At 48.5% G+C, this 24347-nt stretch overlaps 1 protein-coding gene across 1 annotated transcript; it reads left to right on the forward strand.

Annotated features, from left to right (window-relative positions):
• Positions 1-1218: 1218 nt before the first annotated feature.
• RAB43 (RAB43, member RAS oncogene family) lies at positions 1219-22509 on the forward strand. The gene is made up of 3 exons (XM_080932179.1): positions 1219-1606; positions 17029-17212; positions 18909-22509. The coding sequence occupies exons 1-3, from the start codon at positions 1409-1411 to the stop codon at positions 19157-19159; spliced, it is 633 nt and encodes a 210-aa protein (XP_080788305.1). The 5' UTR covers positions 1219-1408; the 3' UTR covers positions 19160-22509.
• The last annotated feature ends 1838 nt before the right edge of the window (positions 22510-24347 follow it).

Here is a 24347-nt window from a genome sequence, read left to right on the forward strand (position 1 = left end):
TATTCTCACCTTCCTCTCATTTTTAGGGATGGGGCTTATTTGATCTAGTTCAAACTGCTTACAGATAACTGGGTCCCCTTTCTTTGATCTCTGGTTTCCCAGGCCAAACTTAGGAGCTGGTTGGCCCACAGGTTTTCCTTGTGGCTCTTCTCAAGTGCAGGTGGTGTTTGGCTGAGACCTGGACTCTTATTCCCAGCCAGCCCAGACTTGACTGGACTCCTGTCTGCCCTATCATTCTACAAAATGGGACTGGGCCATTCTACCCTCAAGGATTTTCATTTCCTCTTGTCTTCATTTTTCACCCAAGGGAAGCTGCCTTTGCTGTGTGTTACCAGGGCTTTCGATTCTCCTCTCCAAAGTGGGAACATTGAGGTTGGGCTTTACCTCAACAGCCCTTCATTGTCAGCCATAGCTCTCCCCTGCCCCAGAACTACCCTATCGAGGACTCTTGCCTGCTTCTGACTGGGTGCAAGCCAGGCGAGGAACTGAGGCAGGCCAGTGAGGGGTGGATCTGGGTCCCGTCTGAGGAAGGCAGGAGGTTAGGAAATGATGGGCTGGCGAAGATAACGAATTGATGACTTAACAGGGGCTAAAGCTACCTTGGGGCGCTGCAGACTGAGGCAGAGTTGAGAAGGGGCGGGGAGCTGAGCTGAGAGGCATCAGGGAATAGTTAGCTCGAGGGCTATGAAAAGGTGTGGATGGATTTCCGTCTTGGATGCAGTGCCTAGGGCGAAGTGCAAGCTAAAACAGGCTCGGGAGGATTAGGGCGGGGTAAGAGGTGTTAAGGGCAGGGTCAGGACCAAATAGAGGATCAAGGCAGTGCTGACAGCGGATCCGCACCCGGCTTAAGTCCGGGTAAGTGAAATACGGTGCTGAGGGCGGGATCAGGGTGGTGTTGAGAGAGGGCTCAGAGGCCTTGGCGGTGGTGGGATGCGGGCGGTGCTCGGAGAAGGGTCGGGGAGGTGAGAAGCTTCGAGGGGCTTTGGGGGAGGGGTCGGGACTGTATTGACAGGATAGGAGGCGTTGGTTACGGGAGGGGGCGACTGGGCGGTCCTGGGGGCGGGGCCCAGACGCGGAGTGGCGGGAGGTGGGCGGTGCTGGGGCATCAGGGAGGCTCGTCCCGCCCTGAGGGCGGCGCACTAGTGGGCCTGAGGTAGCCCTGAGCCGGCGCTGCACCGACGGCTGGCTAGAGCTCTGCGGAGGGCCGGGCGGTGCGCTCCCGGGCGGAGCCGAGTCCGCGGGGCTCCGGAGCGGGGCGGGGCCGTCGATCGGTCCGCCGCACAGCTCGTTCAGGTGCTGCGGCCGCTGCACGTAGCCCCGCAGCGGGCCGGCTAGGGTACACGGACCTCGACCCGCGGCTATCGTAAGCCCAAGCCGGGCCCTTGCGTCCCAAGACTCCCGCGAAGCCATGGCGGGCCCTGGCCCGGGAGATCAGGACGAACACTACGATTTCCTGTTCAAGCTGGTGTTGGTGGGCGACGCGAGCGTTGGCAAGACGTGCGTGGTACAGCGCTTCAAGACCGGCGCCTTTTCCGCGCGTCAGGGCAGCACCATCGGTGTCGACTTCACCATGAAGACGCTGGAGATCCAGGGCAAGCGGGTCAAGGTGGGAGGCGGCGCGGCCCGCTGCTTTGCTCCCTGCGGGCGGTTCGTAGCCAGTCCTTCAGCTTCCCCTTCTTTCAGAACTGGCTTGGGCCTTGATGTCCGCCAGGGTTCGGGTCCGAAAGCACCGCCTTGGGCTCTGGGAGTGGTGACAGTGGGCGGCCAAAACGTGGAGGAGGAAGCCTATACCCCACTCCCGCCCCCCGTGCTCACAGTGTGGGGACTTCTTCTAAACAACTTGCAGTGGAAGGCAACCTGCGGGTCGTTCTGTGAGCGCCACGCATCCGGGACAGACCCTTCCCTGCGCGGCCCTCTGGGGAGCACTCAGCCAAATAACGACATCCCCGTGACCGGGAGGGACCAGGAAGTAGTGGCTGCTAGGACCGGAGGTCCAAAAGTTTTTGTCAGAATTTCCCCCCTGGCCACGCCTCCCCGCAGTCTCTTTTATGGACCTGGTGGTGGAACTCGACTCCACCAGGGCCTGTGCGGGGTGGGGGTTGGGGGGTCTCCCCGACTAAGGGTTGATAGAAACCGAAAACTTCATCACAGATACCGGAAGGTGGGGGAGAGAACCAAACTTTGGCAGTGACCCCAGCAGAAACAGCAGGATGTGGTTGCCACAATGTCCTGGCAATGATTTGATAAATAATATTTGCGATGAATGAAATCAAGTTTCTTAACCTAGGTGTCTGTCCTCCCTAAAAGGGTAGCATCCTAGACAGGACACAGCATTGTTCTTGCGCACAGAGGCCTTCAGTAACTTTCCTGACTTGCACCCCACAGAAATCCTTTGCCGATTTTCGTGGTTTCAGGTTCACAGGGATCTTCAAGATGGCTTTAAAGAGAACTGGGTGGGGGCTGTCCTGCGTTTTTTAGGAAGTGAAGCCTGGGGACGGGAGTCTCTTGACCCTGTTGCTATGTGGTTCTCTGCTCATTTGTGTGGCTGTAAACTTGTTCTTTGTTGCCCTTGGCTGGGATAGTTAGCTCTTTGTTTCTATAAAGTTGGGATAATTTCTGGGTGTTGCCTCTCCTGTCCCATCGAATGGGGTGGGGGGAAGCAAGTCAACAATCATTTTTTATGACCACCTTGCCTCTAGAGATTAGCTTGCAAGGTTTTAAACGGTCTTTTGGGTTTCAGTATATTTTGGTTCCCACAAGGTGGAAAAGAGCCAAGTGCAGACAGGACCATCCCTTTGGAGCAGGTGGCCAGGGAAGGGCTGTCATGGGTGGAGCATGTCCAGGGTCAAGTTGGTGCCTTCTGATAATGCCAGCAGTCAACATTCAGAGTGCAGTGTGAAAACAGAGGCATATGAAGATGAGTTCCTTTTGGAAAGCTGTTGGCCTGTGCCCAGCATATGTGGATCCCTGTGCTGACTGGTCAGGGAAGGGGGCAGTATTCCTGTTTACCTGTGGCGATAACCTGTCACCTAGTGCAGCCCTGGATGGACTGTGCACTTGAGCTGAGGTTATGCAATATACTACTGTGCAGCTTGTTACTTCTTTTCCTTATGGTCACTCCAGCTTTGACTCTTAGGAGGCAGCCTTGAGGGCTTGGGAGTAGCAGGCCTGTGTCTGTGTGGTGCTACCTCAAAGCTGTGTTGCTCGTTCTTTCTATATGCGGTTGTGAGTCAGCTGCTTAATGGTGTATTCTACAGACTGGAGGCCATTGTTACTGATAATTATTCTTTTTGTGGTGCTGAGGGTTGAACTTAGGACTCTTTGCATAAGCTCTTCAGTAAGCCCGGCTCCCAACTGATCTGGGTTTTGTAAGAGTTTGAGGAACCTTTAGAGACAGGCTAGCTGCTGCTCTAGCTCTGTTGAGGTTGGAAGTTCCCAGGAGTGAGTTGGGAAGGCCAAGAAAGAAGGCAGAAGCTCTGCTTCTCCACCAGTCAGAGCAAAACCGTCTTAGCCAGTTCTCTGTTCCTGTTGTTAGAGCAAAACCATCTTAGCCAGTTCTCTGTTCTAGTTGTCAGAGCAAAACCATCTTAGCCAGTTCTCTGTTCTAGTTGTCAGAGCAAAACTGTCTTATTCACTTCTGTGTTTCAATCTTATTTGTTTGTTTAGAGAGTTCTGCTGTAGTGCAAAGTTGAAAATAACAGATTCAACCTAGTTCTTTTTTTTTTTTTTCTATAGCTACTTCCCATTACAACCACCGTGGTATATTCCACTGGAAGAGATGGGCCAGCCTGTGTCTCCAACCTTATCTTATAACCTCTATAGCCCCCTTCTTTAAATTTTCCAGGATTGGATGGCCTTTGCATCTGTTTCCCCTTGCCACACTGTGTCCCTTAGGTCCTTGTGTGACTGATATTTTATTACTCAGCTTCTAGCATGAATACTCATTCCCAAGTCCTCCCCTGCCCTCTTGGGTTTTCCCCCCTTATTGTCTATGTGCTTATAGCACTTACCTGGACATGATGACCTGGATTGTTTATCTCTTCCTGTTGGAGATAAGCCCCTTAAAGACACAGATCCCCTTGGCCAGCGTCAGACACATATGTTCATTATATGCTTGCTTACTGGTTAATATTTATAGAGAGGAAGCTGAAGCCAAGGAAAGTGAAATAACTGGTTTACCTGAGGTCTCCTATAAGTCAGGGGCAAAATCAGGATTTGAACTCTGGATTTGGCTGGCTTCTGGGTACAGTGCTTACGTTTTGCCTGGAAAGGTCACTCCAAAGTTCTGAAGGCTGATGAACCCGATGAACTTTTCACTCACTAAGAGCAGAGTCTGCTCTTGGGGCTGCTTTCTTGTTTTGTTTTTCTTTTCTTCCTCTCTGTTTTGTTTGTTTGTTTTAAAGACAGAGCTTAACTTGGTCTAGGCTGGCTTCAAACTCCCAATGTAGCCAAGGATACCCTTGTGATCCTTTTGTCTACTTCCCAAATGCTAGGGCTTCAGACATCTATCACTACAACCAGTTTTTAAACTGGTATAAATATAAATATTTTCAATAAGAGCTGCCACCAGAATATTCTAGGGTGTTTATCAGCTAATAGGGACACTGAGATAGGCTTGTTTGGGCTGGTCAGATAACTCAGCAAGTAAAAGCCCTGGCTGCCCAAACCCAGGGTCTCAGGTGAGAACAGACTCCTGAAAGCTGACCCCTGACCACCACACGTGTGCCATGGCATGTGTGCACCATGGTGCATGCATGCACACATGCGTGACACAGGTCATATATAGACATACAATAAATTAAAAAAGCCCACTCAGATCTCACAAGTTGCTGTGCAAGTTCATAAGCCTTTTTAAATGGTCATTTGAGGGGCCTCAGGATTTGTTTCAGGTCTGAGGACTGAGTGTCTCATATGAATCTGAATGCTGTTTATTTTTCTGATTGGAGAGTCTGAAGACATGGCTCCTCTTTCTGTCTTTGCATTTGGAGTTCTTTCTGATAGCCTCAGGCCTCTTCATCTCTGAAATGGGACTAGTGACCATTTACCTACTTGTGAAGGGTGTTGAAAAACTGGAATGTTTGAAAACATTTAAAAATTTCCTGGCTTTTTTCTTTTAGTTATATTTTAAAATTTATTATTATTAATTATTATTATTATTACATGTGTGTGCTTGTGCAACAGCAGACTTGTAGAGGCCATAGGACAACTTGCATGAGTCCTTTCTCTCCTTCCACAATGTGGGTCCTTTGAATAAAACTCAGGTTACCAGGCTTGGTAGCAAGCCCCTTTATTTGATGAGCCATCTTGCCACCCCATCCTAGCTTTTTGTTTTAAATAGATGATATAATCATATGGTCCTAAGTACAAAGACTTAAAGAGACACACAGGAAAGTTTCTTTTACCAATTAGTACTACCCATTTCTTTTTTACCCCCCAAGTATATTGTAAATAAAGCCAAGATTTATGATGCAAACAAGTAGAAGGATTGCTTTATCATTGCTTGTTGCTGTTTTCTCTCTGGATGAGTAGAGATGGTCAGTTTGCTTCTCCACCTCACTGCACCGCCCTCTGACCGACCCCTAGGAAAGCTCAGCTTTAAGCCCCGTGTGCATTCCTACTGCTTCTCACTTCATGTGGGCACACAAAGGCCTGTTATGTAAACTTGGTTGTGCAGATCCCTAGGCACACAGGCCCTGAGTACAGGGAGCCTGGTTAGGATTTTATCCCTTTACATAGCTCCATCAGGCCTCCTGGCCGCTTGGTGGAGACACCACCACACCTCCTCATGGAATCAGTGCCTTAGTACCAGGGCTTCCAGCTCAGTGTTCTTGACTCAGGCTGTTTGGTCTCCTAACTGCTCTTGTTTTCATAGCTCCTCCTGTCACTTCCAAGTAGGGATAGGGAAGGTTTAAAAAGAAACGTGTGTGTGTGTGTGTGTGTGTGTGTGTGTGTGTATATGTATGTATGTATGTATGTATGTGTGTATCAGCGTTGATGATGGAATCCAGGGACTCATGCACTCTAGACAAGTGCCCTGCTGAGCTACACTTCCAACCCAGAATTTTTGTTTTGTTTTATATTTTTGTTTGCCTTCCCAGTTTTTCCAGTCTAGGATCTGGTTTTGTGTTTGTGCATTTCCTATTCAGATAAAATTAATTTGACTTTTCAGTTCTGCTCAGAAATAGCAAAAGGACTGTTAGATAAGAGACATTCTAGGTCAGGGTGATTTTATGAAGAAATCTGTTCTTGATACCAATGGCCACCCTCCTCACTGTAAACTAACCCTTGCCTCCTGAGGATTCTTACTGTTCTTAGGCAGTGCTCATGTTGGAGGGGGCTAGCGAGTGAGTGTGGGCAGGGTGTAGAAGCAAGCTAAGGCCTTAGTGTAGCATGTTTTATCTTGGGCATACGATGGCTCCTCTTCTAACTTGCATTCTCTAAGCTCCCCCTACAGACTTGGCCATAGTGGATGGTCAGCAGAATGGGAAGAGATGCTGAGAGAGGAAGTCTCTCGGAGTCAGGAAGGGTGGCCCCTCACCTTATTTGTTATTGACCCACATCCCTCTGTCCCCCCTCCCCTTGATAAAAGTCTTACTCTGTAGCCCAGAATGGCCTTGAACTTGTGATCCTCTGCCTCCATCTCAAGTGCTGGCATTTTGGGTGTTAGCTACCTCATCTGGCTCCTTCAAGGTTTCTTTGGACACTTGGGGCATGAGACATGTTTAAAGGTCAGTAGCAGGAGGAGCAGCTCCTCACACACTGTTCCATCTGAATGTTGCTGCCACCCTCCCCCTGCTGGGGGCCTCCATTGTACAGGGTAGGAGAGGTAGCCTGGATGTGGAATCTAGAATGGCCTGTCCTTGTACTGTTAAACCTTCTAATACTAGCAGCAAGCACATGAGAACAAGGGAGAGGGGTGAGGATCCGTGTAAAATCTGATCAGGGGGCTTGCTGCCTGCTGCCAGCTGCTAGTCTGCCAGTCCCTGGGACCTACACAGTAGGAGAGAATCAATTCCTGAAAGTTGTCCTCTGACCTCCATATTGGCTGTGTGACACACCTGTGCTCCCCTCTCCCAAATTAAAAAAAAAAAAAATCGGGTTATCAAAGATCGTTTGCATTGTACATTTTGATGAGCAGTATTGTTTTAACATTGTGATACCAGGTGCTTATTATGAACAAATGCTTGTTCAGTTGAATTGGGTAGTGTTGAAAACAGCCATTGTGAATAAGAGAGGACTTATCTTGGAGACTGAGTTTGAGTACAAAATGCTTTATTCACGTTGCAATAGAAATCAACCAAATTCTGCCAGATAAGGAACTTGTAGCTTGCTGTGAGTTTACAAGGAAGGGCCTTTTGTCATTAATAGCTTCTTAAATCCCATTTAATATCTTCTTTGTTGTCTTTGGATGAGACAGGGTCTCATTATGTAAACCTGGCTGGCCTGTACTTGCCGTACAGCCCAGGATAGCTTTGCAAAGGGACGGCACTCCTGTCTCAAGAGCTAGGACTATGAGCTTGCCCACACCTGGCCTCTTCCATCCTTCATTGCATTCTTTTGTTTTAGAGACCCCACCTTCCTGGATGGAAAAAGGGGGAGCCAGTCCTCAGTGTGGTGTTTGACACTGGTCCTATTTACATTACTGGAGATTGAACTCAGGGTCCTGCACATGTAGCTTAGGCTGACCTCAGTGTTGTGTGATCCCCCTGTTTCAGCCTTCCTATGATGATGTGAGCCACGGTGTTGGCATCATTCATTTTGGACCAGAATTAACTAGTGACACAATGGCAGGCCCTAGTGATCCATTGCCTGTCTGGAATCATCAGATCTACCCTGAAGACCTGCCAAAAAAAGTACAGGGTCTCAAAAAAGACTCTGGATGTAGTGTCTTGGCTGATTGAACATTCAGAACTATCAGTTCAAGGAGCCTACTCTGAAAGGAACAGCACCCATGAAAACACTTAAATTCTAATCTATGATGTCAAAAATTCAGTCATGTTCGCTAACCTTTAGTCACACCTATATGTTTTTGTGCTCTCTGTGTCTGTCTGTCTATCTGTCTGTCTGTCTCTTTCTCTCTCTCTCTCTCTCTCTCTCTCTCTCTCTCTCTCTCTCTCTCTGTGTGTGTGTGTGTGTGTGTGTGTGTGTTATTATGTAGTCCTGGCTGGCCAGGCACTGGCTGTGTAGACTAGAGCTCAACCTACTTCTGCTTAAAGAATGATAGGATTAAAGGCTTGAACCATCACGCCCAGCTTTATTTTGAGACAGAATCTATGCAACTAGCTTGGCTTACTCCTGGGCTCAAGGGATTGTCCTGCTTCAGCCCTTAGGTAGTTGGGATTAAAGGCAGTTAGTTTAACATTCCATATTTAGGATGGCATCGCTGATCATGAACACAAGTAAAAACCTAAAAACTGATGTTTATAAGGTCTGATTGTACAAGCCTGTAGTCTCAGCTACTCATAAGCCTCAGGCAAGAGGGTTGTAAGTTCAAATCCTGTCTCAAAAAGCAGCCAATGGGAGTCTGTGAGATGGCTCAGTGGTTAGAGGTGCTTGCCACTGTGCCTAATGACCGGAGTTTGATCCACCTGACGGGAGGAAAGAATTCACTCCCAAAAGTTATCCCCTGACCTTTCTTGTACACAAAAATAAATGAAAGTAATAAAAAAAAATAAAATAAGAAACTAAACAACCCACCAAACAAATAAAGTCAGTTCTAGGGGTTGTAGCTCATTGCTAGAGTGTTTACTTGCCCAGGACGCCTGCCCTGTGTCCCATTCCCAGCACTGTAAAAGGTAAAAAATAGCCAGGTGGTTCAGTTGAGGTGAGAGGGCACACCTCGGTCCTGAAGACAGTTTTGACATGTGGTGGTGGGCCGTGACAGACATTTACTAAATGTGTCTCATTTTTTCCCCTTTTCCTTTATTTATATTTTGATAGGGTTTCTCTATTATGTAACTATAGCTGCCTTGAAATTTGCAGTGTAGACCAGGCTGGTATTGAACTCACAGGGATCCACCTGCCCCTGCCTCCTGAGCGCTGGGATTAAAGGCATGCTCTACCATACTTGGCTCTTTTTTCATTTAAAAATATTTATTTATTTTGTTTTATGTGTAAATGTTGACCTGCATATATGTGTACCATGTGCATGAATGTCTGGTTTTTCCAGAAGCCAGAAGCAGTTGTGGTAGTTACAGACAGGAGCAGCCGTGTGGGTGCTGGGAATTGAACTCGGTTTTCTGAAAGAACAGCCAGTGCTCTTTACACTGGGCCACTCTTGCCCATTTTTGAAGTAGCAACTTTTTAAGGTGACTAAGTAAATCTTCACTTGAGAGACCTACCTACCAGTTTGGCCTCCAGCCCACAGGCATGGGTTAGCTTTTTATCACTGTAATAAAATACCTAAAAATCAATCAGTCAATCAATCAGAAGAAGAATGGATTACTTTAGGTGACACTTTTAGAGGCTCTTATGTGTTTTCCTCGACTGCTTTGGGCTGGTAACCCAAGTGCATCATGGGAACATGTAGCTAAGAAAAACTTGGGGGGCGGAGCTCAAGTTCATGTCCTCAGGACTGAAGAGATGCTCAACAGTAAGAGCACTGGCTGCTCTTCTAGAGGACTTGGGTTCAATTTTAGCACTCACTCACATGGCAGCTTACAACTGTAAGTCCTATTTCATGGGATCTGACATCCTCAGAGTGTGTGTGTGTGTGTGTTTCCTAGTGATCCCACCTCCTTCCACCAGGCTCCACTTTCTGAAGTTCTACTGCAAACCATTAGTGCCACAGGCTGGTCACAAGCCATTTGACACATGGACCTAATACTCAAACTGTAACAGCATAAGGGTGGTCAGTCCCTGCAGGCAGTTTGCTGTCTATGAGGATGTTGTGCCGTCTCCTGAGAGAATTCTTGTCATTTCATACCAGTTAACTGCTATATTGCCGTTGTTGTGGCTGAGTGTGGGTAAGCTTTTGGTGCTGGGGATCAAACACAAGGCCTAACATAAGCTCTTCTGCCAGCTCCCAAATTTCTCTTTTAAAACCTAACTTTGCAATGCTGGGGATGCAGTCCTGTACATTCTATGCAAGTAGTCTACCACTGACCTAAATTCCTAGCACAATATTTTTTAAAGTCAGAGATACTCTTTGTGGGCTGGAGAGATAGCTCAGTGGTTAAGAGAACTTCCAGAGGTCCTGAGTTCAAATCCCAGCAACCACATGGTGGCTCACAACCATCTGTAATGAGATCTGATGCTCTCTTCCGGTGTGTCTGAAGACAGCTACAGTGTACTTTAATTATATCTTTAAAAAAAAGAAAAGAAATACTCTTTGTATAGTTTCAATTAAAAAATTGATTCCCACCACTTAGGTATACTAATTTCATGACCCCTCCCCCAAAATTACAGTTGTCAGAATAAACAGCAGTTTGGTAACTATGACTTGTTAATATGTGCTATATTTGTATTTAGGTGTAATATGTAGAAAAAGTTGTAGGAAGTACATGAAAATTTCTGTGAAATACATAGAAAAATCATACAGAAAAATGATTTTATTACTGAAAGGCCAACGTGAACTCCTAACTCTGTGACTCTTCTTGGCATGCTGAGAGCCATGGCCTTTGGGATGGCTTACTTTTTAGAGTCTGCTGGGTCTATTTAAGGCCCAGGGTTTCAGGCTGTTGAAGTAAGAGCTATGGTGAAACTATGTGGGACCTAGTCAGTGTTCTATGGATTCCTTGTGCTTGTTGACTACAGGCTTGGAAATCAGCTCAAAATCAGGACAATAATTCTCCTGTGACTGGCTCATGGTTTGTTCATGGTTCCATAAGTACCTACCTGCCTTCTCTCAGACAATGGTCCAAGTCTTGAAGAGGGCAGCTCCACCTCTATTGGGAGTGCTGGTCTCATGGTCCTCATTTGAACTGGGCCAGGGCCCTGAAAGGGGTGAGTGGTTCAAGTTTCCAGGAAGGGGAGAAGTTGGGAGCAGTCAACCCATTATGAGCAACTGAGGCAGGACTTGTTTGTCAAAGGTTGACAGCAGAGATGGTCTCTGTTCTTCAGACCTCATCCCAGACAGCGCCCGGTACCTAATGCTGTCACTGTGGTGACTGAGATTCTGAGCCAGGCAGTGGACACACCAGTTGCAAACATGGCCACAGCAGGGCAGTGTTGATAGTGAAGACAGCTACTGCAGTGCAGAGCCCCGTGGTGGCTATGGCTGCTGCGGGCACACAGGGATATATGTTGCATTCTGGACAAGCCTAGAAGAAGAAGCAGTCCACCTTGTCCAGGAGGGTTGAGGGAGGCATTGGAAAATGGAAGAGTATTCATTCCTTAACAGTGGAGACCAGACCATAGGAACATGCTAAAAAGTGTGGCTACAGCTTGAACACGGGGAGAGATGGGGAGATGGATTGCTCCCAGGCCAGCTTGATACTGTTGGCATCATATCCCCTGTGTTCTGAGGGCAGCAGGAAATAGGGTGGTCAGCTTTTTCTGGGAGGCTGTTGTACACTGTGTTCTGACTGTTGATATGGGGAGGACAGAGGACCCATGGCTGAGCTGAGATCCCAAGCTGGTGACACTTTTTTATTACCAGAGTGGCAGGGCACAGGGAGGGTATTGAAGAGTGGAGCAAGCTGAGCATCACAGGATGCAGTATATTGGACTGAGGATAACTGGAAAATTAAGACGGCCTGGGAGTCAGAGGGTACAGCTAGGGGTAGAAGCACTTGTTTAACATGCACAAAGTCCTAGCTCAATTCCTCAACCCCTATTTAAAAACAAACAAACAAACAAACAAACCACCTTAACTGGCAATAGAGAGATCTTCAGTTTAGAGATGTAACTATGGAGACTCTAAGGGCCAATGAGGGCAGAACTCATGGCCTTCACTTTAAGAATGCCACTCTTGTTACAAAAGGCTCTCCTGATAGGCACAGTCACACAAGGAACTGACAGCCCCTTCTATTGCGTATTGTTCTGGTACTGTGGTGCCTGTCTGAACTGGGCCAGATGCCTGGGAGGGAACCTTGTGTTCCAGGCTCTTGGTGCTGTGACCCAATGGCCAGGTCTGAGCTTCCAGGAAGGGAAGAAGGGGGCAACTGAGGCAGGACCTGTTTGTCAAAGGCAAACCTGTCATGAACATTTAGGCAAGGGTTTGATTCTTGTGGGAGATGTAACTCACTGAGGAGATTTGCTGAAAAAAACTTTCCATGTGCTGTGGGAAACCTGCACAGAGTGAGGGGCTAGGGCTGCAGGCTCAGAACACCCCTGTCACAACCTCTCCCGTGACACTGAAGTTGTAAGTAATCTTGTACTGGACATGCTGCAATGCAGGAAGCCATGGTTCTATCCCCAGCATAAAACTAGGAACGATGGCACATTCCCGTAATCCTGAGGCTCAGAGAGGATGGAAACAGAAGGATCAGAAGTTCAAGGTCACTGTTGGCTACATAGGGTTTGAGGCCAACCTGGATATATGAGATCTCAAAAACAAAAACAAAATAAGACAAAAAACCCAAATCAATTCTGGTGTGACAGATTGGAAATGCTATCAGCTCTAGGCACGCTGCTGAGTTCTGCTTGTGTGAGCACAAGGCACCACGGACCTGATCTCTTAGCATGGCTGGAAGACCCCTTAGTCACATGGCCACATTCTTCTTTGCATTGCCACAAACCCCCATGTAGGAGCCACATTACTGCAAGGGACTAAAGTACTTCCTGATGTTGAGCCTTGACAAAACATGTTGAGGGACTTGGGGTTATTCTTGGTGCAGAATTCCTTTAAATAAGTTAAGCCTTGGGGACTATCTTAGGGTCTCTATTACTGTGAAGAGATATCATGACCACAGTAGCTCTTACAAAAGACAACATTTAATTGGGGCTGGCTTACAGTTTCAAAGGTTTAACCCATTATTGTCATGGTGCATGTCATGACAGCATGCAGGCAGAGATGGCGCTGGAGAAGGAGCTGAGAGTTCTACATCTTGATCCACAGGTAGTAGAAGGGGGTGTTCCACACTGGGTTAGGTCAAGCACAGGAGACCTCTAATCCCAGTCCTACAGTAACAGTGAGACCACACACTCCAACAAGGCCGGTTCCTATGGACCAGGCATTCAGACACCAAATTTGGAGGCCAAAGCTATTCAAACCACCACGGGGGGGGGGGGGGGCAAACATAACTTGATAGCTATTAAACTTTTCTTGATATCCTTTTGCCTTGAGCAGAGGATTATCAACCAAGTAGCTGGCTCTGATTGGCCTCTTGGATTTCTTGAAGCTGCTGGCTGACCAAGAAGCCTTCTAACTACAGAGTCATCACCCCCATCTTGACTGCTTCAAACAGCTTGTGCTAAACTTTTGCCATCACGAGCCTTATGAACTCTAGCAGCCACTTCCACAGGACAGAAGTGGGGAGCACACCACGGGTAGCTCAACAGAGCTGTGATTGAGGCACACACAGCCCTTGATTTGTTTGAAGGACCACACTGTGATGGTGTAGATACCCTTGGCACAGCACCTTTCTGGCTGTATCGGCAGTCAGCTCAGTTCATTTCACACTCAGCTGCAGGACTCTCTTGTACTGAACCTGGGGTTGCAGCATCAGGTCAAATGCAAGGTTTCTCCTGAAGGCACTTTTCTTGCCTTCTTTTGGCCATTATTATTAGTAAAGTAGGCTGAGGTGGTGATGTGATGAGGTGAGGGCAGAACCGGAAGCTATGGTAGCAGCGAACGCAGGAGCAGGAGAGGGCGGTGAAAGAGTTCCCGAGAATGTCGGGTTAGAAACACGGGGATAGAGATGGCAGACAAAGCATTCAGAGATCCAAAGGAGAAGAGAGAGAGAAGGCTTTGAGGAACCAGGGACGAGAAACTGCTAGCTTCAGTTGCTTGAAGAGTTCCAAGGAGCTGCCAGGCCTTAAGGGGCCAGGCGGGGGTACTGGACACATTAAGCCTGAAAGCTGTGACACCAACTACTGTAGGAGCTAAGGCTCCCAATTCTGAGGTTCATTAAGGAGTGTAAAGCAAGCTGTGGGAGATGAGGGTTACAGTGGCTGCTAATTAAAACCCAGAGCAGTGAGCCTCCAGCCTCAGGACCTGGAGACACAAGTCTTTGGATACTGAAGCCTGAGCAACAGGTCACTAGCTCAAGCTGTGAGGCTGCCATGCCATCCCCAGGGAACATTTATCACCCATTCACTCCTTCTTCCAAAGCAGGGCACCAGACAGCAGGTTGAACTTGCCTACCTACTGTACTTCCCTTAGAGTGACTCTTGCCTTTTGACAATTAGTATAACACACTGGGGGTTTTGCAGCATTGGAGAACCCGCAGCTCAGCTCTTCCCTAGAGGACAAAGCACAGCAGAGGCTGGCAGAGGAGGAGCCCTCAGACACTACCTCCTGGTTTGACTCATGTCCCAAGACATCATAAAAAATAGCTCAGGAACGTGTATTTGGGTCAGCCTGACCATCTCGATTTTTGCCCTGAGAACTAACTTTTCCAAGGTTCTCTTCTAAAGCGAAGAAGGCTGGAACTTTCCACTGTCTGCTTACTCAGGACAGGCTCCTTTTCCATTGGGAGGGACAGGACAGGACACAGGTCTTGGAACCGAACTTCAGTGATGTTTTTAACCTAATAAACAGGGTTGATTTACTGAAGCCATGTGACTTACTCAGTGGGACTGTGAACCATGAATCCCTGGAAAGCAGCTTGCAGCTCCTGCTTCTGTGTGTGTGTGTGTGTGTGTGTGTGTGTGTGTGTGTGTGTGTTGTTCCTTGGCTGATGTTCCTTGCCTAGCTCCTAAAGTCATCTTGATGGATACTTGGTAAATAGATAATGCTTTTTATGGTATAGGTTGTTAGACAAGAACATGAAGGGAACAGGAGTTACTTCTGCTTAGGGCTGGAGCATGAGTGTCAGGGAGAGCTACCCCAAGGCAATAAAGGATGGATAAAAGAGCCCAATACTAAGAAGGTAGGACCAGAAGATATAGATAACATTGCTTCATCAGGGACTTGTGGGCCAGCATTGGCTTAAGAGTCATTAAGTGTGGAAATTAAAATTGATCAGGAGTCCCACTTCCATAGAGGATGGTGGTTCTCAGTCTTCCCATTACAGGGCCAAAGAAGGTACTCAGTGGCAGCAGAGAGGCAATGCTTTTTGTTTTGTTTTTTTAATTTGCACATATGCTCTGGTAGTCCTTTTTTTGTCCTCACTAGAACTCAAAGTGTTCTCTGGTCCCACAGTTGCTCATGGACATAACTCTAGATATCAGCATCCCGGAGAATTTCTCCTAAAGGTCAAGTGTGGGCTGAGAAGTCTCTGCTGGGAAGGATTGAGAAGCAGGGTGTGGCAGGGAGAGGGTGCAGAACCAGACCCTGCCGGCCTCCATGTAGTAGTCGGGACTGGGGTGGTGTCAGTTTGAGGTTCATCTTGGCAGTGAAAAAGGCTCTCAGCTTTCATAACACTAAATTGATCAGCAGTTAGCTGTCAGAAACTGGGGCTTTGAGTCTGATCAGGCCAGGCTTCCTAGGACAGACATAGTACCCATTCCTTCTGTTTTTATTGGTATTGAACGCCTCATGCTAGGCACTGTGCTAGGGGCCGAGAATAGCAAATCAGATAGACATAGCCCTGTCCTTAAAGGACTCACATGAAGGATGGGGCAGTGAGTGTGTGTGTGTGTCCCCGTCTGTCCGTCTGTCTGTCTGTCTGTGTCTGTATGTGTGAGTCTATGTTATGTCAGACTGTAAAGTGTGGAGAAGGGTGTGTCCTGGAACTATATAGCTCAGTGATAAGTGTGCATGATCAGTGTGCAGTGATCAGTGTGCATGATCCCGAGTTCCCAACACTGTCCAAAAAGAAAGAAGAAGAAATTTGGGTGAGGGAGTAGATGGTTCTACTCTGTGAAGGTGTCAACTGAGCGTTCATTAGAATGAAAAAGGAAGTGACCATCCAGGACAAAAGCCTTGCTGCTGTGACCCAGTAACTCAGGAGGAAGTGTAGATTTAATTATTTTGTTTTTTTGTTTTCTGTTCTCTGCCCCAATCCCCATCAGTTTGGCTGTGATCCACTACAATTTATTGTGTTTCTTCTGCTTAGGATTTGTCGGTCTCCTTGGATTTTTTAAAAAAAGACTTATTTCTCATCAACTATAGAGATTTCGTGGTCATTTGTTCTTTAGCTGTTCCTGGCAGGGATCATCACATGCAGGTGCCACCTCCCTACTGCCCAGTCCAGCAGGGTGCCTACCGTAGGGCATTGGCATTTGTTAAATGAAGATGGTGGAGAAAGGCCCTTGGTCCTGTGCTTTGGCCAAGGTGCTTCCTCACCACCAACTGTAGAATTATCAGGCCCAAAGCTGTACAATCAGGACTCAGTGAGTTTGCAGGAGAAACGACATAGCCTCAGTGCAGCCTTGGAACCAGTTCCTCACCTCCAGACTAGGGCAGTCAGCATCTGCAGCTGTAATCAGGGTTAAGGGGAGAGCCACAGTTCAGAATTGCCTCTTTCTTGTCTTGAGGGACCTTAGAGTTTTGAGGTAGGCTGCTTCCTCCCTGCCCCCATCCCATTTTCTTCTTTATATTTTATTTATATGTATTTTATTTTTTTATTTATCTGTGCACATCCAGAGGTCAGAAGAGTTGGGTACCTGCCTATCACTTCCCATCTATTCCTTTTATGGCAGAGTCTCTTCCTGAACCTGGGGCTTAAGGTTTTTGTTTTTTGACTACGCTAGAAACCAGCAAGCTTCAGTGATCCTGCCCCTGCCCCACTTAGAGCTGAGGTTCCAACTGTGTGAGGAGGCTGGTTTGTAGGTGAGAGCTGGGACCTAAACTCTGGTCCTTGGGATTGCACAGAAGCCATCTCTCCAGTCTGGATCTTTCTAAGTCCAGTCTTCCCAAGGCTGGCAGAGGGCTATTGCTGTGAGCTATCTTTAGGCCAGTGGGCATGCGGTTCTGGGCATGGGTCTGTGGTACTGCACTTCCTGTCCCTTTGACACGAGTCGTTGGGTCAACCCCTTCAGCTACAGATTTGGGACACAGCTGGCCAGGAGCGGTTCCGGACCATCACCCAGAGCTACTACCGAAGTGCCAATGGGGCCATCCTTGCATATGACATCAGCAAGAGGAGTACCTTCTTGTCAGTGCCTCACTGGATCGAGGATGTGAGGAAGTACGCGGGCTCCAACATCGTGCAGCTGCTGATTGGTGAGTCAGGGATGGTGACTGGAGGGGTCTGGAGCAAGCCTTATCTCTGCCTTTCCCTTTTTTCTTTTTCCAGTATAGAGTAAGCCTGCCTAGAGAGGGGCTGATCTTGGACAGGGAAGGAAATGGAAGTTGAACCAGGAGCTTTCAAATCCTCATTTCCCCTTGTCAGTTCCAAAGTTAGACTCAGGGTTGAGATTGGAAGGCATAAAGGGTGCTGGGGTTGGTTCTGCAGTCTCTGTGTGCCAGATCACCTAGTTCTAAGGCATGGTGTTTCTGCAGACAGTGCAGCTTCTCATGCTCAAAGGAAGCAATGTGTCTGTCTAATTTGCTGCTCAGTGGTTGAACACTTAGCTAGTGTGGAAGAGGCTATAGGTTTCATCTCCAGAACTGCAGAGGAGGAAAAAAGCAGTAAAAAGGAAACAAGGTGAGACATCATAGAATAAGAACTTTATTGATTTATTTATTTACATTTAAAAATTACATTTAGCGTGTAGTCTGAACATGCAGGCATACACTGCAGTGCACATGTAGAAATCAGAAGACTTGCTAGAGTCAGTTCTCCCCTTTTCCTAAGTGGGTCCTGGGAACTGAAATCAGATCAGTTGACTTGGCAACAGTGCCTGTATCTGCTGAGCTATTCTGCTGGCCTAGAATAAGAGTTTTAAACATTAAAAAGAAAATCTGTCTCAGTCTATCTGCCTGCCTACCTGCATCTGTCTGTCTGTCTACCGTCTGTCTGGTATATGTGCGTGGAGGTTAAAGGACGACTTAGAGTCAGTTTTCCACCATGTAGGTACTGGGGATTGGACTGGGTCACAAGCATCTCAACCCACTGAGCCATCCTGTCAGCTGATAATAGGAGCTTTAAAATTAAAGGCAGCCTGATTGGGTGGTTACTCAAGAGCCTGAGAGGCAGGAGGATTGCTATAGTCAACAGCTTCCAGTCTAGCCTAGGCAACCCAATGAGAACTCTTAATTAATTAATCTGTTTATTTATTTTTTAGGTTTTTTTTTCAAGACAAGGTTTCTCCAGGTAACCTTGGATATACTGGAACTTGCTCAGTTGACCAGGTTGGCCTTAAACTCAGAGACCCACCTGCCTCTTTAATCCTCTTTGAGTGTTGGGATTAAAGGTGCATACCGCCACTGGCCTGGAAAACTCTTGTTACAAATGGTTAAAAAGTGCTGAGTGTGGTGGTGTTCTCCTTTCATCCTAGCATTCAGGAGGCAGAAGCAAAGATCTGAGTTCAAGGCCAGACAGGGTCTACAGAGGGTGTTCTGTCAGCCACAGCCGTACCTGTCTCAAAGAAATAAATTAAAAAAGATTAAAGTAGTAGCTGGAGAGATGGCTCAGTGTTTGAGCACTCCCTTCCTCATGTCCTGAGTTCCCCCGAAGCACCTACATTTTGGCTCAAACCATCTATAACTCCACTTCCAGAGGATATATCTTCTGGTCTCTGTGGCTGCCAGGAATACATATGGTTCACAGACACACACTCCAACAAGACACCCATGTACATAACATCTTTCAAAAGGTTAAAGCGGACTATTTTAGGTCAATCACCACACCGCATAGTGTTTCCCTGGAGCCCAGGTGGGGCATGCCTGGAGACTTTTGGTGTGGCTTTGCTGGGTAGGATCCTGCAAGTCTCGCACCTGTGGGTCTTACTATGCTTTACTTGGCTTTTCTCCACAGGGAACAAGTCAGACCTTGCTGATTTCCGGGAGGTCTCACTGGCAGAGGCACAGAGCCTGGCCGAGCATTATGACATCCTCTGTGCCATCGAGACCTCTGCCAAGGACTCCAGCAATGTGGAGGAGGCCTTCATCAGAGTAGCCACTGAACTCATCATGAGGCACGGAGGCCCCATGTTCAGTGAGAAGAACACAGACCACATCCAGCTGGACAGCAAGGACATTGTGGAGAGCTGGGGCTGTGGGTGCTGACTCGGGGGGCGGGGCAGGCAGGCTAAGACACCCCCTTTTTTGTCTCCAGCCTGTCAAGCCCCACCCTTCAGAGTCTGCCCTCCAGGGCACTGGCTTCTCCAGAGGGATTCTGCATCCCTGGCCTGGATGCTGGGTAGAGAAATGTGAAGCAGGGTGTCCTGTGCAGAAGGCTATTGGCCCAGGGCAGGATGTGGACCATCCTACCAGCCAGCATCTGCTCCCTCTATGTTCTTCACATTCCAGGACTAGCCTGAGCCGTCCAGCAGACTATGGTGAGGAATGGGATGGCTGTGCTGCCCAGCCTCCTCATGTTGGTTCTGACTTTCTCCTGCCTTGACTGCTGCAGACATGCAGTGGGTTGCTGCTCTCCAAGGATGTGGCTGGTACCCAAGGTTCTTCCAGGTCATTCTCCTGCCTCTTACCAAAGTGTAAAAAGCACATCAATTAGGCTAACAGACTGGTGTCGAGCCTTGTTCCGGGGAAGCCTGAGCTCATCAGGTGGAATCAGTCAGTGTCTCTGTCCTCACTGCCAGCTTGGAGCTCTTAGCTCCTTGGGCCTGGCTCGTTGCCTTACCAAGACCTCTCAGATGTTTCTGCTTTTCCATGTAGCATCTCATTTTCACTGACCCAATTGTAGGGTCATGGCCAGGGGCCAACTGGGAACTGTTTTCGGGCTTAAGGCCCAAAATATTGCCAGTCAGTTTGAAAAAAAGATCTTTCAGTGTGGTTTAGGGGTGAGATAGGAAAGTGAAGGTTTAAGGGAAAAGGAGCAGCTTGAAAGGGACAGCTTGAAGGCAGAACACACACTGCCTTAACGGGTGCTTCCTGCTGGGGTCAGGAGGAGTTGTCCCCTCCTGCTGGCGTCCTACCCTTGCCTCCCACCTCAAGCATTCTGGCCTGTCAGCACCTTTCCTACGGAGATATGGCCACAGGGCTGAAGCAAGGCTTTGCAACAATTACCCAGCAGCCGAGGGAGATAACTGTGGTGAACTAGATAGACGGGTCTACCCTCACTGGGCCCCATGCAGGTAGGAGCAGCCTGTGTGTTAGCTGAGCCTGGCTCTGGTGGGACGGAAGGTGGTCTGAGTGAATCAGAGCCTGCTCTAAGGGTTTCTCAGGTGGGGATCATGTGGCTGTACTGGGTTGAAGCTGCAAGGCTCCAAGGGCTGAAGGCCATGAAGCCCATAAGTCTTTCTTAACCCATAAGTCACGATCCTTTTGAGGGGGGCAATGGTCTTTTCACAGGGATCACCTATCAGAAAACAGCCTGCCTTTCCTGGGCCCAATGCAGTTGAGAAGGTCCTGCTTGCTGGTTTCAGTTGGCTCAAACTCCTCTCGGGAGATCTGGCTTCTTCCCTGACCCCTCCACTGCAGAACCTGGCCCCAGCCATGGGTGGATAAGTACCCAACACTGACAGTGCCCTTTGCACTGCTCGTGGTCTTCGGAGCCATCTGGCATCCATGGTTCCATGAGTAGATCCTGTGGGGTTGATGTTTCCAGGGCCAGTCAGGAAGGCAGCCCCGTCCTCTTACAGCCCTGCTCTTTTGCTGGGTGGTGGGGAGTTTGCCAGGTCTTTGGTCTGTCCCAATTTTAGGATGTGTCTGTCTGAGTTTAGATACTGACCCTGCCATAGCTACCGACGACTCTTGCTCTTTAGCAATACCAGTGCTGAGCCCAGCAGGACACTAGGGTTCTTCTGTACTTAGCGCCTAGAGGAAAGAGGTCAGAGGCCTTTTGCTCTAAACAGGACTTTACCCTTTCTTTCACAAGATGGCAACTGACTGGTGATGGGGCTCACTTGCCACCCTGGGCCATGAGCTCACTTCCCAGCCTCCAAGGTTGGAGGCCATGAATCCCATAAAGCAGCGTTTCTTAACCTGTGAGTCATGATTGCTTTAGGGGACTGAAATAACCTTATCACAGCGGTCACCTACCTGAGAACAGATACTTACATTATGATTCATAACTAGCAAAATTATAGTTAAGTAAGTACGAAAATAATTTTATGGTTGTGGGGTCACTATTAAAGTGGCGGTGTTAGGAAAGTTGAGGACTGCCTTAGGCCTAACTTGGAATGGAACAGAATTCAGTAAGCCCTGCTTGGCCAGGGAGCCTTCTTCACTGGTGGCTCCTTGGCTCACCCAGCAACCAGGAGGATTATTTCTTTCTCCATTCACAAGAAGATAACCTCACTTTCACAATCCCTGGGTGTGGAGTGTGGATGTGGCCCTGCCCTGTGCCCTTAACTAGGAGCAGCCCTGGTCTAAGAGTTTAGCCCAAACTCCAGTCTCCTTGAGTCCTGCACTCCCCCAGCCCTGCCCTGTAACCACCCTGTTGTCTCAATTTCCAGGTTCCCGTTCTACTGCCAGGTGCAGGTCTGGAAGGCCAGGCCTAGAGCCCTCACCAGTGGGAATGACCATGGCCTCCACAGCCTGCCCACCTCTCTGCCCACCATTTGGGGCCAACGTGACTCCCTCTCCTAGATCTCTTAGCCAGCCTGCCTTCTTACAGCATAGAATCCTACAAGTGACCCAAAGCACACATCTATGAAGGGAGCCCACCCCTCCCCAGCCACAGGCCTTACTCCCAATGTTTATCCCCTGATTCTGTGGTCTGGGAGTGCCCCAGTCCTGGATTGAAGCTGGCTTCTATGGAGAAGCTGCAGGCATCATTTCTAATAGTAGGGCCAAGGCTCTGGCCCTCTGCTGAGGTGCCTGTCCCACCAAAGTGTTCAGAGAGACCTTCGGACCTTTGCCAGAAGGTGCTCAGGGCTTGAGGACCAGTAAATAGGCAAGTGTGAGAGTAGAAAAACAAAGCCAGCTGTTTCCCTTCCCCTGGGCAGGCTTGGCTGGCAGCCAGCAGCAGCAGCCCTGGGCCTCTGGGGCAACAGAAGTTTAATCTCTTCCCTTGTTTGAAAAGTTACTGAACAGCAGGAACAGGTGGAGGTAGATGCTGTTGGGGAGGAAGTTCCCACAGAAGGGCTGGTAGGGCTGGGGTGGCTGCCCCAGGTGTAGAGGTCTTGTCCACTAAAGGTGCTAGAGGAGGGCTTCATGTCTCTTTGTGTGGAAGTCTGTTCTCAAGGACACAGGCCCCAAATGGAGGGGATCTACCCGAAGCCCCTGGTTCACATTGAAAGGGTTACCCTGTCCCACGATACTGCCAGCAGTGGGCCTCTAGCCAAACTCACCCCTGCAGGGTCTGGGCAGGGGCAGAACTGCCAGCCCAAGGATGCCATGCACATAGGGGAAACTTTCGCATTACCTATTTATGAATATGTAAGTCTTTCTATCAAATCTATTTTTGAAACATGAAAAGTTGCCTTTCTGGATATGTCAGAGCCAGTGTACAATTCAACCATTAAACATTGCTGTACTGACTTCATGCTCAAGCTTGGTTCTATCACCTCTGGGCGTAGAACCTGTCCAGGGGTCTTACCTGCAATGCCTTATGGAGTCTTTAGACCGGTTTTCAGGCTGGGTAGGTGGGTGCCCCTCACTGTCCAACCTGGTCTGTAGAAAGGAGCCTGACTAAGACCTTTCTTTTGGTTGTGGACCCTCTGAAGTAGAAGCATTCGGAGGTTGGACCACATCTCTGCCAAGGGCAACATTGGGACTCTGTCCTGGACCCCACAGGGATCATGTCAGGGAGTGTTCCTGGAGAGTGATGACCAGTCTAGGAGGGAGGACTCACCCTGCCTTTCACTGAATATGGAAGGCCTTCTGGTTAACTCTCTTGCTGGAGGAAGACAGGAAGAAGCAGCTTTGTGGTTCTTAGTGGGCCAAGATTGCTTGCTGCTTTGTTCCATAACGTGGCAGATGCCCAGGTGATGAGTATCAGAATCAGCTGCCTTACTGTGGGCCCATGAACTGGTAGCTCACCAACATGACCCAAGGTCATTTCTAGTCACCATGGGGATTCTTTGCCAATGCAGTTCTCAAACAACTGGCTGTTAGACTGTCTTCCAAGGACCAAGAGGCTGAGAGGACCCACTTGTCCTTCCAAACCAACTGTGGGACAGTCTATCTGATAGTGTGGCTTGGGGCAATTACTACTTTTCTCAAGGCTCCAGTTTCCAAAAATGTAGGATCTGATTGGTCCAGTGGTATCCCCGAAAGCCCTAGACAAAGGCATAGGACCCTGGAGGCCAAGAGTCCCTGGCTTTCAGAAGGAACACATCTCAGGGAGAAGTAATACCTGCTTAGGGCAAGGAGTGACATAGCCTGCTGAGCCCACTAGATGCCAAACACAGAGTTAGGTCTGCCTGATACTGGCCACTTAAATACCCACACCCCCATCAAGGGCTCAGATGTAAACTTGTCTGTCCTCAGGATTCTCTGATACCTCTGGCCATACCACAGGAACACTAAGATTATGGAAGAAACTTGAAGAATAGCAGGTGTAGTTCTGAACTTTGGAGTGGAGGAAACAGGTCAGAGCCCATAAGAACCTTTTCTAAACTCTGAGTTTTCTCCTGAGCATGGCTTGAGCTAGGTCTGGGCTGATTTCTGGGCCCAGAGTATGCACCTGCCCGCCTCTGATGGTAACCAAACTTCACTTGGGACCTGCCCTTTGGATACAGTGGCCTTGGCACAGTGGGTCCTGCCAGCTTTCTCTTAGCATCTGAGAGCATGTTAGACAGTTACTAGATCTCACTGTCAGGCGCTTTAGAGAATTGGCAGATGCTGGCTCTGCTACTGGCTCTATTACCTCTGACATGGCTGCTATCTGCAGCCATGTGGCTCTACCATCCTCCATGATGTTGTTCCCACACACCCTCCCTAACTGGTGAACAGCTCATGCTCTTGATGTAGGATGGGCTTCTCCAAGCCAGGAGCTCCTGTTCCAAGCCTGAGCTGGATCCCTGTGCCCCAGGCATAACCACTGACCTTTCAGATGTTCCCACTAACTTCAGGATAGGAGGCCGGGTCCTGTGTTTCCCGGGTTGTGGTCTCAGGAGGTTCCGAATACATAGCAAAGACTCAGCTTAAAGTGGTGCTTTGGACTTAGTCACTAAGTGTCCACACAGGCCCTTGATAACTGTCCTCAGCTGAGACATAGGCTCTGGGGTGCTCTGCCCTGTCTCAATTCCAGATGGATCTGTCTGCTTCCTGCCACACCCTGTCTTGTGCTTGGAGAGCTCTCTTTGCACATGGTGCCCTTCTGTGATTTCTCTCACACAAAGGGTTT

The sequence above is a fragment of the Micromys minutus genome, assembly GCF_963924665.1.
Source record: "Micromys minutus genome assembly, chromosome: 18".
Classification (NCBI taxonomy): Eukaryota; Metazoa; Chordata; class Mammalia; order Rodentia; family Muridae; genus Micromys; species Micromys minutus.

Bases quoted from the DNA above. Each gene is read 5' to 3' on its own strand.
- RAB43 (XM_080932179.1), top strand. From the start codon at position 1,409: ATGGCGGGCCCTGGCCCGGGAGATCAGGACGAACACTACGATTTCCTG. The intron at 1,607-17,028 runs GTGGGAGGCGGC...CAACCCCTTCAG, and splicing joins TCCAGGGCAAGCGGGTCAAG to CTACAGATTTGGGACACAGC. The intron at 17,213-18,908 runs GTGAGTCAGGGA...TTTTCTCCACAG, and splicing joins CATCGTGCAGCTGCTGATTG to GGAACAAGTCAGACCTTGCT.